Raw genomic sequence first — 17,090 nt, forward strand, 5'->3', positions numbered from 1 at the left:
TCAGTGAAGAGATTGAGGTCAAAAGTGTAATAAATACAGTCAAGTCAAGTTTATTTGTATAGCCCTAAATCACAAGCAGTCTCAAAGGGCTTCACATAGACAAACAATTGACAATTATTCTCAAAGCATCCCCTGATCTTGAGCTCCCAAAAGGGCAAGAAAAAACTCAATAAAACCCTACCAGGGGAAAAATGAGAAACCGTGAGAAGGGACCACAGATGGAAGGATCCCCCTTTCAGGATCACCAGGCTGCAATGGATGCAAAAAGGACACACAAAATACATAATATGGAAATCAAAAAGAGGATGTCCAGGCCAAAGCGAAGAGCTGTCAGAGGAGCCCTCGATCCTACTGGCAGTGTCTTCGAGGAGGGTAATCCGCTGCAGTTCCCTCATCCTGAATTTGGTCCACGAGAATCTAGATAGCTGCTGTCAGCTTGGGTGTCACCTAATGTCACCTATGTCTCCCAGCCGGGGAGGGGTGGGGGAAGTGGGGTCGGGGAGAGGGAGCAAAAACAAACTCCAGCTGAATCGGCCACTACAGGTTAATTAAAAGCCATATCATGTCTTTAAACGTGTCTTCAATGTTTCTACTGAGGTACCAGTTCTAATATCCATTGGTAGGGCATTCCAGAGCTCTGGAGCCCGAATAGAAAATGCTCTAGACCCCTGCAGACATTTTCTTGGCCCTCGGTGTCACTTAAAGACTAGCGTTTTGCGAACAAAGGTTACGAGACGGAACATAAGGAACAACTAGGTCGACGAGATATGAAGGCGCTAAGCCATGCAATGATTTATAGGTTAATAGAAGAACCTTGAAATCACATCTTAAATGGACCGGGAGCCAGTGTAAATTGGCTAATATTGGGGTAATGTGATCAAGTTTTCTTGTCCGTGTGAGCAGCCTTGCAGCATCATTTTGTACTAACTGTAGACTTTTGATACTGGACTTGGGAAGACCAGAGAATAATGCATTACAGTAGTCCAGGCGCGACGTGATAAACGCATGTATAATAATTTCCGCATCACCGGTCGAGAGGATTGGGCGAATCTTAGCAATATTCCGAAGGTGAAAAAACGCAATTCTGGTTATATTCTTAATGTGCATTTGAAAGGAGAGCATTTGGTCAAATATTACCCTGAGATTAGTTACAGTATCACTCTGAGTGATAGTACGGTTATCTATAGTTATAGTGGTTTCCTTAAATAAATGTTGATAACGAGCTGGACCAATCATCAACATCTCAGTTTTATCTGGGTTAAGACGAAAGAAGTTGAGAGACATGCATTGCTTGATCTCCGCGAGGCACGCTTCAAGATTACAACAAACCCGCGGATCTGTCATTGATAACTGCATATATAATTGGGTGTCATCCGCGTAACATTGAAAACCAATATTATATTTACGTATTATGTCCCCAAGCGGAATCATATAAATATTAAATAGAATTGGTCCTAGTACCGATCCCTGTGGGACACCAAACGTACGTAACTTTATAGAGCTCAGAGGACGCATTGCCATCGACCACTCGGTGTGTCCTGTCTGATAGATATGAGTGAAACCAGCATAGTGCAGACCCTGAAATACCAACACAACCTTTAAGATGCTCTAATAAAATATCGAAGTCTACAGTGTCGAAGGCAGCACTAAGAACGAGTAGTAACAATACCGAGGAAGTGTTTGAATCCATAGCTATGAGGAGATCATTCGTCACTTTAGCAAGTGCTGTCTCAGTGGAATGATTAGCTCTAAAACCATACCGAAAAGATTCAAATCGATTATTAGTGACCATGTAATCAATAAGCTGCTCCGCTACTACTTTTTCAAGAAGTTTTGCTATGAATGGGATATTTGAAACTGGCCAATAATTACTGAGACAGTCCGGGTCAAGATTTGGTCGCTTAAGTAGCGGTTTAATGATAGCAGTTTTAAAGGCTGTTGGCACTATCCCAGAGGAGACAGACAGATTAATTATATTTAAGACGGATGGTCCTCGTATGCAAAAGTTTGGGGACCCCTGATCAAATGCCCAAATTTATCCACCTACCTATTTTTGTTCAAGTAATGAGTGCACACTTTCTGTAAGTCCATTAAATTTAATTTCACTTCTCAAATATCACTTGTGTTTGTCTGGTATATGATATATTTAACTGAAATTGCTTATCCGAACAACCAATGATTTATAAAGGAAAATCATGAAAATGAACAAGGGTGCCCAAACCTTTGCATACGACTGTTTTAATAGTATCAGCTATGTTTTCTTTGCATTTATTTGCACCACTAAGGAGCACTTACAAATAATGTTCGTCAAATTTCGGATTGGACAACTTTAGCGGAATTCAACATTAGAGGTTTCACTCACAAATTCTCTTTTGTAGTCTAATTTACTTCAAAGTGATTTGTCAAGTCAGCTTTTGTTTTTGTGTTTTGTCAGGATGAATTTTCGAAATGGCAAAAAGAGCAGCTCCCAGAAAAAGAAAGTCCAGAAATGTTCGTCTTCTGAGGATGAGGATGATAACTACAAGAAGGTTGTCGCCGCTGGTCCACGGCGGCAGGCCACCGTCAACATCAGCTATAAGGAAGATGAGGAGCTAAAAACAGATTCAGATGACCTTGTGGAAGTTCTTGGTGAAGATGTCCCTCAACCTGAGGAAGATGAGTTTGAAACACTTGAGAGAGTGATGGAGAGCAGAATCGGAAGGAAAAGAGGTACGGAAAGTGTTGGCTTTTTCACATTCAAAGAATGGAATTCATTATGTCTCACTTTTAGGCATTTTGGTGAAATGTAATCAGTCAATAAATGTTTTTGCTTTTGGATCTAACAGCTGTGGGGAGTGTGACTACAGTATATGCTGTAGAAGCGGATGGAGACCCAAATGCCAACTTTAATTCCAATAAGGAGGCGGGGGAAATCCAGTATCTAATCAAATGGAAGAATTGGGCCCATATTCACAACACTTGGGAAACAGAAGAGACCCTGAAGGCGCAAAATGTTAGGGGTATGAAGAAACTGGACAATTTTAAGAAGAAGGATCAAGAGAAAAAGAAATGGTAAGAAGTGCAGTTTATAACTTTATTCCTCATTTGATCCCACACTTTTACCGTATTTTCCGCACTACAGGGAGCACTTAAAAGCTTATAATTTACTCATAAAGCCACAATGCGCCTTATAATGCAGAGCGCCTTACATATGGATCAATTGATGAATTCGTTGATCCATACTGGTTGTACACAGCGCTCTGCCAAAATGTTTCAGTACGACCAGTAAATTACAAGGTCTCATCGCTTTCTGCATTACGGCAACCATGGTCAAGGGCCTCACAGAAGTAAGCTACTACTGGTTGATCGCAGGACATTTAAAAAAAAAAAAAATTTTTTTTACTATGGGCTAGAATCCATCCCGTTGCTTGATTGAGATGCAGGCAAGCCTGTCAGGAGGCAATCACAGTGAACCGCACATGCACAATAGACAGTGACCACAGCTCCTCAACGCAGCAGTTTTGGCTGCGCATACACAAACCCGGCACCAAAGCTAGCAAGCTAATCAACTCATTACACATCAACGCACGCACTCACTTTTTTCTTTCAAACTAAAGGAAGTTTATGACCATAAAAAAATCTGTGGGGTTGCTGGACCAAGTAAGAAGCCAAACCGTATCACTTTCATACGGAATGGGAGTTGGACTTTTTTTTAACCTCATTGACTGGGTTGATCTTTTAGCATTGCTCCATCTAGTGGATGCATAACACAACCCTAGTCAACCCCAGTTTGATGCAGTAGCTTCTATTCTATGCGCCTTTTGAATCCGATGCGCCCTATATATGATAACATTTCTAAAATAAAAAACTAAATTAAGGTGCGCCTTATAATCCAGTGCGCCTTATAGTGCAGGAAATACTGTACCTAATGATAACGGTGCAAGTGTTTTCAAGGATAATCCAGTCAGGTGTTTTTTCTTAATTTTGAATTATAGTTTAGCTATTACATATTTCATGATGACTTTTAAACCTTCTCACCAGGTTGAAGACGGCTTCACCTGAGGACATTGAGTATCTCAATTGTCAGGAAGAGCTCATCAATGACCTACACTCTCAGTACCAGCTTGTGGAGAGGATCATAGGTATGTTTTCAATATTCTTTTAATTTGAGCTTGTAACGTTGTTGTGGAAGTTTCATGTTTCATGAGCTGAATGAAAAAATACAGTGGAGCCTCGGTTTTCGAGCGTCCCGGTTCTCAAACAAATTGGTATTTGAACAAAAAATTTGAATTTTTGCTTCGGATGTCTGACGAGATTCGGTTGTCAAACCTCGCGAGATGAGCCGAGAGGATCCGTATGCCAACTGACTCCGTTCGTTATTACGTTCTCGTTACGCTAAGGATTGCATCAACTCTAATCATGCCTCCAAAGGAAGCAAGTGGGAGCAGTAAAGCCATCCTAAAACAAAGACGCTCCTAAAGCAATGCGACAGTGAGCGCCCGGCTGGCATGCTGCGGTTGCGCGATCGGACCAAATGAAGCTCACTGCGCACTGAGGTGCACTTAAATTTTGGAAAGTACATTAGGACTTTAAAAATATTTTCGAAATTTTAGCAACTGCTCTGTCACAATAATGCGACCAGCGTGGTGCATTTCCGTGGTCGGCGGCGCACTACAGTTGTGCGTTCGGCGGTGCGCTGCAGTTGTGCGATCGGACAAAATTAAGCTCCCTGCGCACTGATGTCCACTTAAATTTTGGAAAGTACATCAGGACTTTAAAAATATTTTCTAAATTTCTGCGGCGGCTCTGTCACATTAATGGGACCAGCGCGGTGCACTCGCGCGGTCGGCGACGCGCTGCGGTTGCATGGTCGCGGTGAGCTGCAGTTGCGCAATCGAACAAAAATGCGCAAATGGAAAAATGCTTAAAAAGGCGTAGGTTTTTTGTCTTGGAACGGAATTTTTTTTTTTTCCATTATTTGTATTGGGAAAATATGATTCGGAATTCGAACGATTCACTTCTCGAACAGCCTTCTGGAATGGATTGTGTTCGAAAACCGAGGCTCCACTGCACCAGAATTGCATCTGTGCAGTTACAGCTCCTTAATGCTATTGCATAGCAGTCATAAATGATATTTTCATCACTGTCTGAATATCATTGAACAGGCCATTCTAACCAAAAGTCAGCAGCTGGTTTCCCGGACTATCTGTGCAAGTGGCAGGGATTGCCGTACTCTGAATGTAGCTGGGAAGATGGAGCTCTGATTGCCAAGAAATTTCAGAAATGTATTGATGATTACATGAGCAGAAACCAATCAAAGTCCATTCCATTCAGAGATTGCAAGGTAAAACAAAGAATACTGCCAAGATGAAATAATCTCTGTCCATATGTATATTCAATTAAAAGCAGTATTTATTACACTGTTTAATATACTATAATAGAATGTAGATTATGTTACTCTAACCTGCTGCAATTTTTTGTAGGTGTTGAAACAGAGACCAAGGTTTGTTCCAATGAAAAAGCAGCCACATTATATAGGAGGTGATGGACTGGAACTCAGAGACTATCAGTTGCACAGTTTAAATTGGATGGCACATTCGTGGTGCAAGTAAGAATCACAAGTGTGCCATGCAGTAAGCTCTAGCTCCTACATAGAGTAGTCTATGATAGTAAATGTTTTCTTCTGGTCTCTCTGAATTTCTAGAGGCAACAGCTGCATCCTTGCTGATGAGATGGGTCTTGGGAAGACCATTCAGACCATCTCTTTCCTCAACTATATGTTTAACGAACACCAACTATACGGGCCCTTCTTGTTGGTTGTACCTCTCTCTACATTAACCTCGTGGCAGAGAGAAATCCAACTGTGGGCCCCTAAGATGAATGTTGTCGTTTACCTTGGGGACATAAGCAGCAGGAATATGGTAAGATAGGGTCCTTTTACACTTACACTCTAACACACAATGGCCAGTTGCACACACACACACACACACACACACACACACACACACACACACACTATATTTTATATTTTAAATATCGCATCTGTGTTTATAAACATTCCGTGTCTTTGAATTTTCCAGATACCCTGATACACACAAGGACAACGATTTAGCTTTTATCCAGGTGTCTTTATACAGCTGAATTAGTTCAATTTCTAATTTCTTCAGATGCCAAAAATAGACTCCACACACCGTTTTACTATGCTGTCTTACTATGACAATTTTAATACGAAATTCATTTATTTTATTTTCCAATTCTAGATCAGGACACACGAGTGGATGCATGTTCATTCTAAGAGGCTGAAATTCAACATCCTCCTCACTACGTATGAGATACTTCTCAAGGACAAGGTTGGTACCTGATACCTGGCATCAGTGCTCACCCATCCCTAATATCAAAGTCAAAAGTCAAAGTCAGCTTTATTGTCAATCACTTCACATGCCAAGACACACAAAGAGATCGAAATTGCGTTACCCACTATCCCACGGTGACAAGACATAACAAAACATCCAAAAAAACAACACAAAAAGTAAAATCAAGAAGGCACATAGAATGAATAAACAAGAGCGACGAATAAATAAAACTAAATAAACAAATAAGAGGAGCAAAAACTGAGCGTGCATACAGCAGACCTTCAGAATATAGCGAGAGAGTAGTGCAAGGCAGCCAACGCAGCCCAAAAGGTCAGGACGTTATGCAGCCGAGGGGGGAGAGAATTCAGGATCCTAACAGCCTGGGGTATGAAGCTGTTGGTAAGTCTGGTGGTGCGGGAGTGCAGGCTCTTGTATCTCTTCCCAGAGGGCAGCAGATCAAACAATCATGGTCTCCTTGCGGGTGAGACGGGAGGTATAAATGTCCCTCGGAGGGGAGTGAAGCACCAATAATCCTACCGGCTGTGCTCACTATGCGCTGCAGGGCCTTCATGTTGTATTCAGTGCAGCTACCACCCCACACAACGATACAACTGGAGAGGACGCTCTCAATGGTGCCACGGTAGAATGTTGTCTTGATGGCTAGTGGAGCACCTGCTCGCCTGAGTTTCCGCAGGAAGTACAATCCGGTGGACTACATTTGTGTTTATTTGTTCTTATTAAATAGTTAAATGTTATAATTTTATGGGACATTTCCTCAGACCAATAGTTTTATGTTATGTTGCACAATTTGTAAAGAAAAGTTTTTCCTTGTATTGTTTTTTTTTTAAGTTGATACACATTAATAGAAGCATTAGAAACCCTATATTTCAAAAGGAATTCAAAAACCAAAACTTATTTTCAGTTATATCACTTGCCTTTTATTTCTATTTAAGAAGAAAAAAATCAATTTTCGGAAATAACATTTTTGTGATGGAGTGAGAAAGAGGAGGGGAGGCAGAGGGGGTTCTTCAGATTTTGGTCAAAGGTCATAACTCGTATTGACCAGCCCTAACTTCTATCATTGAGAATTTGTGAGCCGTATAACTAAACATGTGACATGTCTTTTCAGTCTTTCTTGGGCAGTGTTAACTGGGCTTTCATCGGTGTGGACGAGGCACATCGGCTGAAGAATGATGACTCGCTCCTCTACAAGACTATGATTGACTTTAAGTCCAATCACAGGCTCCTGATCACAGGAACACCACTGCAAAATTCCCTCAAAGAGCTCTGGTCCCTGCTTCATTTCATTATGCCTGAAAAGTAGGCCATGTTTTTTGTTACATTATAAATCTTTTTGTTATACTAATTTTATCACAGGAAATACTAAAGAAATAAATTCACTCTACCTAAAAAAAAAAATTAAATGTCAAATGGGTGACATGGCATAACAATGTTGTGGCGTCATATTATATAAAAACGTGGGGCTGTTGTTGCTGCCAGCACAAAATGACCATAAAGTATATTGATGTTATGTTATATTTTTCAAGGTTTCACTCATGGGAAATGTTTGAGGAGGACCATGGTAAAGGACGGGATTCTGGCTACACCAGTCTGCACAAAGAGCTGGAACCTTTTCTTCTACGCAGAGTCAAGAAAGATGTGGAGAAATCTCTCCCAGCCAAAGTGGAGCAGATTCTCAGAGTGGAAATGAGTGCTATCCAGAAACAGTATTACAAGTAAGGATCGTATCCAAGATTTTTTCCTGCTCGTTTTGTAGATTTACATTTATTTGGGCCTCCCAAGTGCGATCGAGTCTATATGGTTACATTGCTTTTTTTTATTCAGAGCTCTAAAATGATCTCATTTTTTTTATTGTCCGCCTCTCCATTTGTCTGTCTATACTCTCTTGTGACTGTAGATGGATCCTGACCAGGAATTACAAGGCTCTGAGTAAAGGTATCAAAGGTAGCACATCAGGTTTCCTGAACATCATGATGGAGTTGAAGAAGTGCTGTAACCACTGTTACCTGATCAAACCTCCGGAGGACCATGAATTCCTTAACAGAGCTGAAGCATTACAGGTTTGAGTTTTAGTATTGCATTTTTTTGCAGGGATTGAATGCTTCAGGGCATTAGTTTTTGGGCATTCCCAGTTAGGGCTGTCTGATGCAGTAGGCCCTACTGAGTGGGGGAAAGTCCTTCAATAGTAACTTCAATTACCTAATCCACCACATTAGGTAATTTAATGTATCAACAGGAAGATGGATTAGGTCAGTGTTTCCCAACCACTGTGCCACGGCACACTGGTGTGCCATGAAAGAGATTCAGCTGTGCTGTGGGAAATTGTCCAATATTAATAAGGGCGTGCGATGTTAATAGGTTCGCCATACCACTGGTCAGTTAGTGCAAGACCTGGTCAGCCACTTGCTAATTAAGCATGTATGGCTAATTTGAGAATTTTTGGTCAGACCCTATGCTGGTGCAGTAGGTCCTGGGTTCCTCCTGATCCACGACATGGATCATGTGGCAAGAGTATGCAGACAGTATCTGGAGGATGAAGGAATTGACGATCACCTGATCTAAACCCAATAGAACACTTTTGGGACATAATGTTTCGGTCAATCAGTTAATCAGTATTCATACTCAAATCCCTTCAAGTCCTCATCTTCTGTATCTAAATTAAACAGTTGGGCAAGTTCACCATTAAACATCTTAAGTTCCCTCTCATTGTCTCGTCGTTGTCACGTTGCTCCTCAGCAATGATCCTGGCTTTCCAGAAAGCTCTAATAGAGCCTCGTAAGCATGTCTCTTTGTCTATGCCATTTTAGAGGGTCTTAATGCTGTTTTCTTTGCACAAACGATAGTATTTATTTATTGATGGCGGCAGAGGTACGTACTCTTACGTGTTACGTGAAGTGCTCTGATTGGTTTACCACCCGATCTATGGAAAATGTAGTGTCCTCTGATTGGTTCATCGGGTGCCTGCAGAAGCCACACAAAACAACCTTACAGATTTGCACCAACGATAGTATTTATTTACCAATGGCGGCTGAGGTACGTACTCCTCTCCTCTGTGTTACGTCTAGTCCTCGATTGTTTTTTTTTTGCCCCGATCTACGTAAAACATAGTCCTCTGATTGGTTCATCGGGTCTTCATAGTTTGCCTGTATATTACGGAAACCACACAAAACAACCTTACAAATTTTGAATTTGGTCCTCACAAAAAGTTCACCTTAAAGTTTATGGAGAAATTTAAAGGCTTTTAAATGCGCCTTTTGGTGAGGGAAATACAGTAATTTAGTATAATATGCATCGCATTACAGACAGATTGAGGGCATTTCAAGAAACATGATAAAACTTTCAGTACTTAAACTTCAGCCAAGTCCTAACACTAAAATATACCCGTTTACAATCATTGTTGATCTAATGTGTCCAAACTCTAAAAAATAAATCAAATCAAATACATCATAACAGAGCTGCTGATTACTTGTAGACAAAATCCATCCTCCTTTTACAGCTAGCGATTGTCAAAGCCAACTTGTTGCCACTGTGGAAGTGGCAAATCTGTTCAAAGTCCCAATGATCATCGTCACACACACATCTGGGTGTGGTGAAAGTCCTCTGCATTTAATCCATCCCGATGTGATTTTGATCCATCCCGTGGGGGAGAGGGGAGCAGTGAGCAGCAGTGGTGCCGCGCTCGGGAATCATTTGGTGATCTAACCCCCCAATTCCAACCCTTAATGCTGAGTGCCAAGCAGGGAGGCAATGGGTTCCATTTTTATAGTCTTCGGTATGACCCGGCCGGGGTTTGAACCCACAACCTTCCAGTCTCAGGGCGGACACTTTACTACTAGGCCAATGAAATGTTACTGGGTTGAATACAAATAAGTCAGCTCCAACAATCCTGTAAATAAGGCGCTTCTTTTTTTAAGTTTGAAATTTGAAAGGAAAAAAAAGTTGTATTTAAACTTTATAGTATTTGCAAAAATGAGAGACAATAGCTGTTATTCATCCTTTCTTTTCAGCAACTGATCCGCAGCAGTGGGAAGCTGATTTTATTGGACAAATTGCTGGTTCGTTTGAAAGAACGAGGCCACAGAGTTCTTATCTTCTCCCAAATGGTTCGGATGCTGGATATCCTTGCCGATTACCTAAGGAGCCGGCAGTTCCTCTTTCAGGTGTCATTTTAGTTCAGTGACCATTAAAAGTGTTGCACACACATTAATTAGTATGTACTTCTCTGCTTTTTATTTTTCATCAATTGGATTTTTCTCTTTGTTGATCCATTTAGCGATTGGATGGGTCAATCAAGGGCGAAATGAGAAAGCAGGCATTGGATCATTTTAATGCAGATGGTTCAGAGGTAACGTTTTTTCATACAAATATTGAATTTTGCGTAGTCGATCATCTGAGTAAATATGGTTATCTAATGTATGAATATGAACATTTATCCCATCCACCCACCACACGTATCCCCAGGATTTCTGTTTCCTGTTATCGACTCGCGCTGGTGGGCTTGGAATCAATCTGGCTTCAGCTGACACAGTCGTCATCTTTGACTCAGACTGGAACCCCCAAAATGATCTTCAAGCCCAGGCCAGAGCCCACAGGATTGGACAAAAGAGACAAGTAAGCAAAACTGTGTATAACGGCTGTGTGATTAATCAGTATACTCAATCAGTATAATTCTGCTCAGGCCCTTCTCTAAGAAATAAGTTCTGCTGCAATGGCACACCACTTCTTTCCTGTGCTACTAGTCAGATGCAACAGCGTTACTTAGCATCTCCCCAAAGCTCACACTTTCACTTTAAGTGACGAACGAGCGACTTATATGTGATTTTTGTCACAAATTTTCAAAATTCAAAAATCCGCAATGTAGTGAAACTGCGATAAACGAACCGCGATGTAGCAAGGGATTACTGTCATTTGAACTGCAAGTGACGTCACCCGTGCCGCGTGGCGGTTGTTTTGATAAAGGGCAAAGGATTCGATCACAAGATGACGAAGGGCTCCACGTACTACCGACATCATTAGCGGCTTTGTTTGTAAGTGACACGTAGGACGAAGAGTTTGAAGGATTTAATGATTTGAAGTGACACAGAAGGTTTGAAAAACTATTATGGCGTTTACGCACGCCCGGTCCTTCTCGACGGGAGCTCTCTTTCACCTCCGTGGATGGAAGTCGGGGGCCGGCGCTCGGCCGGGTGGCTGTCCGGGGACGGTGGATGGGGCTTTTACGCCCGCCCGCTCCTATTCTATTGAGCTCTCTTCCACCTCCGTGGCTGGAAGTTCAGTAGTTGTTGGCTCGTCGAACTCTTGTTTTGTTAAATAAAGAGCCATTTACCAAACCCACGTCTTTCCTGGTACTTTGTTAACGCTACAATGTAGTTATATACTAGATCTCTGCAGCGCACGCGCGGCGTTGTTGACATAAAGAACGAGGAATTTGATCGATGGATTTAATGATTTGGAGTGACACAGATGGTTTGATAATATTGTTGTAATATGATAGTTACTTGACATATACTTTATATACCGTTATATGGGTCTGTGGAATAGTTAGAAATGCAACTTACAATGGGTCCGACGTCAGCATATGCGGCGCATACGCGGCATTGTTTACATAAAGCAAGATCGATGGATTTAATGAATTGGAGTGACACAGATGGTTTTATAAACGTGTTATTTATGTAATACTTACTTGAATAACTCTGAATGTTACGTCAGGCATGTATATGTGTATATGTCACGTTAGCATACCGTATCGTTTAGCCTGTTGTTGCTGGTTCATGTCTGTTTTTGGTGTTGGATTTTGCCAAATAAATTTGCCCCCAAAGTGCGACTTATACTCCGGTGCGACTTATATATGTTTTTTTCACTTTAGTGTGCATTTTATGGCCGGTGCAACTTGTACTCCGGAGCGACTTATAGTCCAAAAATTACGGTAGTATGGTTCATTGTACACTCCGTAGAAGACTGACTGTGTTTTTGCCTGGATCTAAAAAACCAACGCACACACACACACACACACACACACACACACACACACACACACACACACACGAAACAAATTCAACACACCCAATTCAAAGAAACATTTGAATGGCAGCGCGATTCATTCAAGATTTTCAAAATACCAACAGGTTGTGTGAAGCAGAGGTGCAATTAATGCAGGTGATCCCTGAATTGCTGTGTCGAGGAAACGTTATATTTTATTATATTGTATATTCTATTCAAAAGCCGCTTCGTTTTGCGCCAGCTTTGAACCCCGTGGCTTGTGGTCCGGTGCGGCGTATCCATGGGTTTTTCGTGATTTTTGTGATGTCTAATACACTTACACACTCGTCAGTAAAAAGGTGGTTTTTGTGTGTTGTTTGCTGTGTTGCGGCACCACTTTGCTTGGCGGAGGGATATATGACTAGACACGCGGACACTGGGGAGAAGAGTGGTGTGTTGCTAGCATGTCCATCTGCCAGGCTAATAGTGCCGCACAATTGACACAAGACAGAACAAGATCAAGACGGACATTACTGGAGAACAGAAGCTTTTATACATAAACCCTCATTATGGTGGACAAAAGACATGCATATGATGCCGCTTTAAGTTGGAGCCAGTTGATTTGGCGCTTAACGGACATTACTGGAGAAAGGAAACTTTTATAAACAAACCCTCATTATGGTGGACAAAAGAAATGCGTACGATGCCGCTTTAAGTTAAAGCCAGTTGATTTGGCACCTAACGAAGGAAATAAAGCTGCTACATCTACTGTAGAAGTTTCCTCCGGCCACTCGAGGGCACTGGGCTATTGTTGATGACATCTTGATGCCATCATCCTTTTCAGTTGTTTTTTTCCCGGCCGTGTCTTCTCCGGAGCTTTATGTGTAGCTCGTATCGCATTGCCAACTTTACCCTTATAAGTGGTCTCATTTTATTCATGTTAAGTTGTGTTGCTAGCGTTCCCTGCTCATTAAGTTTATTACGGTCGTCGCTGAGACATACGTATACATGTTTGTATGTTTGCAGAGCTCCTCCATATCTGTCAATAAACATTATGTTGATAAAAGGTATGCGTCCCGCAAGAGCCATCTCTTTCCTGACAATCCTCTGTGTATATTCTTGCACGAATGATAATTAAACATCAAAACACCTGCGACTCATAGTCCAGTGTGATTTATATTTTTAACAAAACAAGATTTTCCCCTAATTTTAGCTGTTGCGGCTTTCAATCAGGTGTGGCTTGTCCAGAAATTTCGGTAACAGTTTTTTGTTGCATTTTTAATTAATGCTTCTGGCCTAATTTGTTTGCTGTTGCACATTTCACCAATAATAATGTGGCTTTCAAATCTTCTGCTATTGATATATTTATTAGTCATACACTACAGTTTTCTAATGTCCTAGAATTCAAATTCTTGTCGCACAATTACGTCACTTATCCGCTGCGTCGCACTTTGTATTAAGTCAGTCACACTATGTTCCACAGCGCGCACGCGACGTTCCACGGCACGCATGAGTTGAGCTGTCACCGTTCAAAATGATCGACTATTGATTAATGATATTTGATCCAAACTCACTCGTCAAGAAATGAGCAGATGTTACAGTACATTCCTATCTTCAGTATGATTCATCAGAGACTGTAATTACAAAGAAACTGTAGATAACCTGTGACATAGTTCGTATCAGCACATTACTACAACCCCCATTGACTGAAGCCATGAACATGTTGAATGAATACCTCCTACATTAAATTAAAACTGAGCATGTGTGTGTATGAGAAGAAAGTAAAGATTATTTTTTGTAAGGTAAATGTTAACACTTTGAAGTTGCCCTGTGGGATTCACTATGGTTATCTACAACAATCCATTTCTTATCATGTATTCTTCCCTTAGGTGAACATCTATCGATTGGTGACTAAGGGCTCAGTGGAAGAGGAAATAATAGAGAGAGCGAAGAAGAAGATGGTGCTGGATCACCTTGTCATTCAGAGAATGGACACAACAGGAAAAACTGTCCTTCACACTGGCACTGCTCCCTCGAGGCAAGTCATACATTGTGCTTTCTTAACATATTGTGCCATGTTAAGAAGAGGAATATTCTGCGATGTGATGCAAGACAATCTGAATCTTTGTCATTTTATTATTTGCAGTTCAGCACCATTCAACAAAGAAGAGTTGTCTGCAATCCTGAAATTTGGTGCAGAGGAGCTTTTCAAAGAGCCAGAGGGTGAAGAGCAGGAGCCCCAGGTAAGACACACACACACTTTACCATTCCACTTATTCACAAAAGTGTTTTTTTGTTTTTGTTTTAATGGCTCATCTTGTCATGTTTTGTAGGAAATGGATATTGATGAAATTCTCAAAAGAGCTGAGACCAGAGAAAATGATCCCGGGCCTTCCACAGTGGGAGAAGAACTGCTGTCTCAGTTTAAGGTGAAATATCAATAATTCATTTGTTACACTTACTTTTGGCCAATATTCGATCGGTAACTCTTCTGAGTTAATATTTGCTAATTTGACGAGGTTCTCTGGCCTTTCTAGGTTGCAAACTTCACCATGATGGAAGAAGAAGAAATAGACATGGACTCTGAGCGCAGCCAGCGGAGTTGGGATGACATCATCCCAGAGGAGCAGAGGAGGAGGATTGAGGAGGAGGAGAGACAGAAGGAGCTTGAGGAAATCTACATGCTGCCGCGTATGAGGAATTGTGCCAAACAGGTCATCCATCAGGCCGTAAAATGTCAGTACACTGATTCAGTTTTGTGTACATTTAATATTTCTTTTGTTTGTTTAACAGATAAGCTTTAATGCTGGCGAGGGGAGAAGACTGGGCAGGAGCAGGAGATACTCAGGTTCTGACAGTGACTCCCACTCAGACCGAAAGAGGCCAAAGAAACGTGGTCGGCCTCGAACCATTCCACGGGAAAATATCAAGGGCTTTACTGACGCTGAGATCCGGAGGTGACTGCCACAATATCTTTACATTTTGATTTTAAAGCCAGTTTACACAAGTTATTTTACATTTATTTAATTACTTATCAGGTTTGTCAAAAGTTACAAGAAATTTGGTGGGCCACTGGAACGGTAAGTGTCAATCTCAAGATTCTTAGTGTACCGTATTTTCCGCACCATAAGGCGCACTTAAAAGCCTTTAATTTTCTCAAAAAATGATAAGTTGAGCCTTTTGTGTGGATCAAATTCCAAAATCTGTAAAGTTGTTTTGTGTGGCTTCCGTAATATACAGGCGTAATATGAAGACCCGATGAACCAATCAAAAGACATTATGTTTTACGTAGATCGGGGCAAAAAAAACTGAGGACTGGACGTAACACGTAGAGTAGGTACCGCCGCCGCCATTGATAAATAAATACGATCATTTGTACAAATCTGTAAATTTGTAATGTGTGGCTTCCGCCACACAGAGACGTAATATACAGTCACCCGACGAACCTATCAGAGGACACTACGTTTTACCTAGATGATGGCAGTAAACCAATCAGAGGACTGGATGTAACACATCGAGGAGTACATAACTCTGCCGCCATTGGTAAATAAATACTATAATTTGTCCAAAGTACGTACCTCCGCCGCCATTGATGAATAAATACCGTATTGGCCCAAATATAAGACGGGTTTTTTTGCATTGAAATAAGACTGAAAAAGTGGGGGTCCTCTTACATTCGGGGTCTAGACATTATACCCATTCACAGGGCTAGATGGCACCAGATATCTTTAAAGCGAATGCTGAACTTAACTCGCCAGGCCAAAGCAAATCCCTGTCACGAAGAATAAAAATAAAAATAGCGGTAGCACGAAGAAGAAAACAAAACAAAAAATAGCAGTAAGAAAGAAAAGAGAAGAAAATAAGAGAAGAGATAACAGAAAATAGAACAACCAGAAGCCATTCATTTACAAATGTGATTGCACTTTAGTTTACATATTTAAATGTTCAGATATTAAGATGTGATAGAGGGTTTTTGCATGATTTGAATGATGCAAAATAACATGCTTTTTCTCTCAAATATATTGTTATCATTTGTTTCAGATGTACTGTAATTATCTTCTGTATAAAAATTTAATTTGGTGTTCAAAAAGCATTTTCTCGAACTTGAGTCTTGAAAAAGAGGGGAACGTCTTATAATCAGGTTCGTCTTATATTCGGGCCAATACACTACTACAGTTTGTGAAAATCTTGTTGTTTTTTGTGGCTTCTGCCACACACAGCTGTAATAATATGTAAACAGGCGTAATATGTAGACCCGATGAGCCAATCAGACCACATTAAGTTTTACGTAGATCGGGGCGGTAAACCAATCAGAGCACTTCATTTAACACGTAGAGTACGTAGCTCAGCCGCCATTGATCCTATACTATCGTTTCTGCAAAGAAAACAGCATAAGGACCCTCTAATCAGCTTCTGAAATGGCATAGACCGTATTGTGGATTAAATACAAAATAGACCGCGCAATTAAGTCTGCGTCTTTTAACCAGAAGTGCCTTATGGTGCGGAAATGCAGTACTTTTTTTTTTGTGTGTGTGTGTGTGGGGGGGGGGGGCACTAAATACAATCCTGACTTCCCAATGTTTTGTTTTGGAATTTCCAATTGACTCAGGTTGGATGCAATTGCTCGTGATGCCGAACTTGTGGACAAGTCTGAACATGACCTGAAACGCTTGGCAGAAACCGTTCACAACGGCTGTGTGAGAACGTTAAGAGAAAACCCCTGTGGACCAGAAAAAACTTCTGGTAACTAAACAAATC

At 41.1% G+C, this 17,090-nt stretch overlaps 1 protein-coding gene across 3 annotated transcripts in view; it reads left to right on the top strand.

The window, feature by feature from the left end:
• Positions 1-17,090, top strand: part of chd1 (chromodomain helicase DNA binding protein 1) — a 39,580-nt gene that overhangs the window by 7,223 nt on the left and 15,267 nt on the right. For all 3 annotated transcript variants that reach the window (XM_085926347.1, XM_085926345.1, XM_085926346.1), the window contains exons 6-25: positions 2,435-2,709; positions 2,826-3,051; positions 4,021-4,121; positions 5,145-5,323; positions 5,463-5,587; positions 5,684-5,900; positions 6,240-6,329; positions 7,462-7,652; positions 7,880-8,068; positions 8,251-8,413; positions 10,361-10,513; positions 10,627-10,698; positions 10,815-10,964; positions 14,222-14,370; positions 14,479-14,575; positions 14,666-14,761; positions 14,870-15,046; positions 15,126-15,289; positions 15,371-15,412; positions 16,942-17,075. In XM_085926347.1, coding sequence (XP_085782473.1) covers positions 2,435-2,709; positions 2,826-3,051; positions 4,021-4,121; positions 5,145-5,323; positions 5,463-5,587; positions 5,684-5,900; positions 6,240-6,329; positions 7,462-7,652; positions 7,880-8,068; positions 8,251-8,413; positions 10,361-10,513; positions 10,627-10,698; positions 10,815-10,964; positions 14,222-14,370; positions 14,479-14,575; positions 14,666-14,761; positions 14,870-15,046; positions 15,126-15,289; positions 15,371-15,412; positions 16,942-17,075 — 2,990 coding nt within the window. The remainder of the gene's footprint in view (positions 1-2,434; positions 2,710-2,825; positions 3,052-4,020; positions 4,122-5,144; positions 5,324-5,462; positions 5,588-5,683; positions 5,901-6,239; positions 6,330-7,461; positions 7,653-7,879; positions 8,069-8,250; positions 8,414-10,360; positions 10,514-10,626; positions 10,699-10,814; positions 10,965-14,221; positions 14,371-14,478; positions 14,576-14,665; positions 14,762-14,869; positions 15,047-15,125; positions 15,290-15,370; positions 15,413-16,941; positions 17,076-17,090) is intronic.

Source organism: Syngnathus leptorhynchus, chromosome 12, assembly GCF_054491065.1.
Source record: "Syngnathus leptorhynchus isolate UIUO chromosome 12, UIUO_Slep, whole genome shotgun sequence".
Lineage (NCBI taxonomy): Eukaryota > Metazoa > Chordata > Actinopteri > Syngnathiformes > Syngnathidae > Syngnathus > Syngnathus leptorhynchus.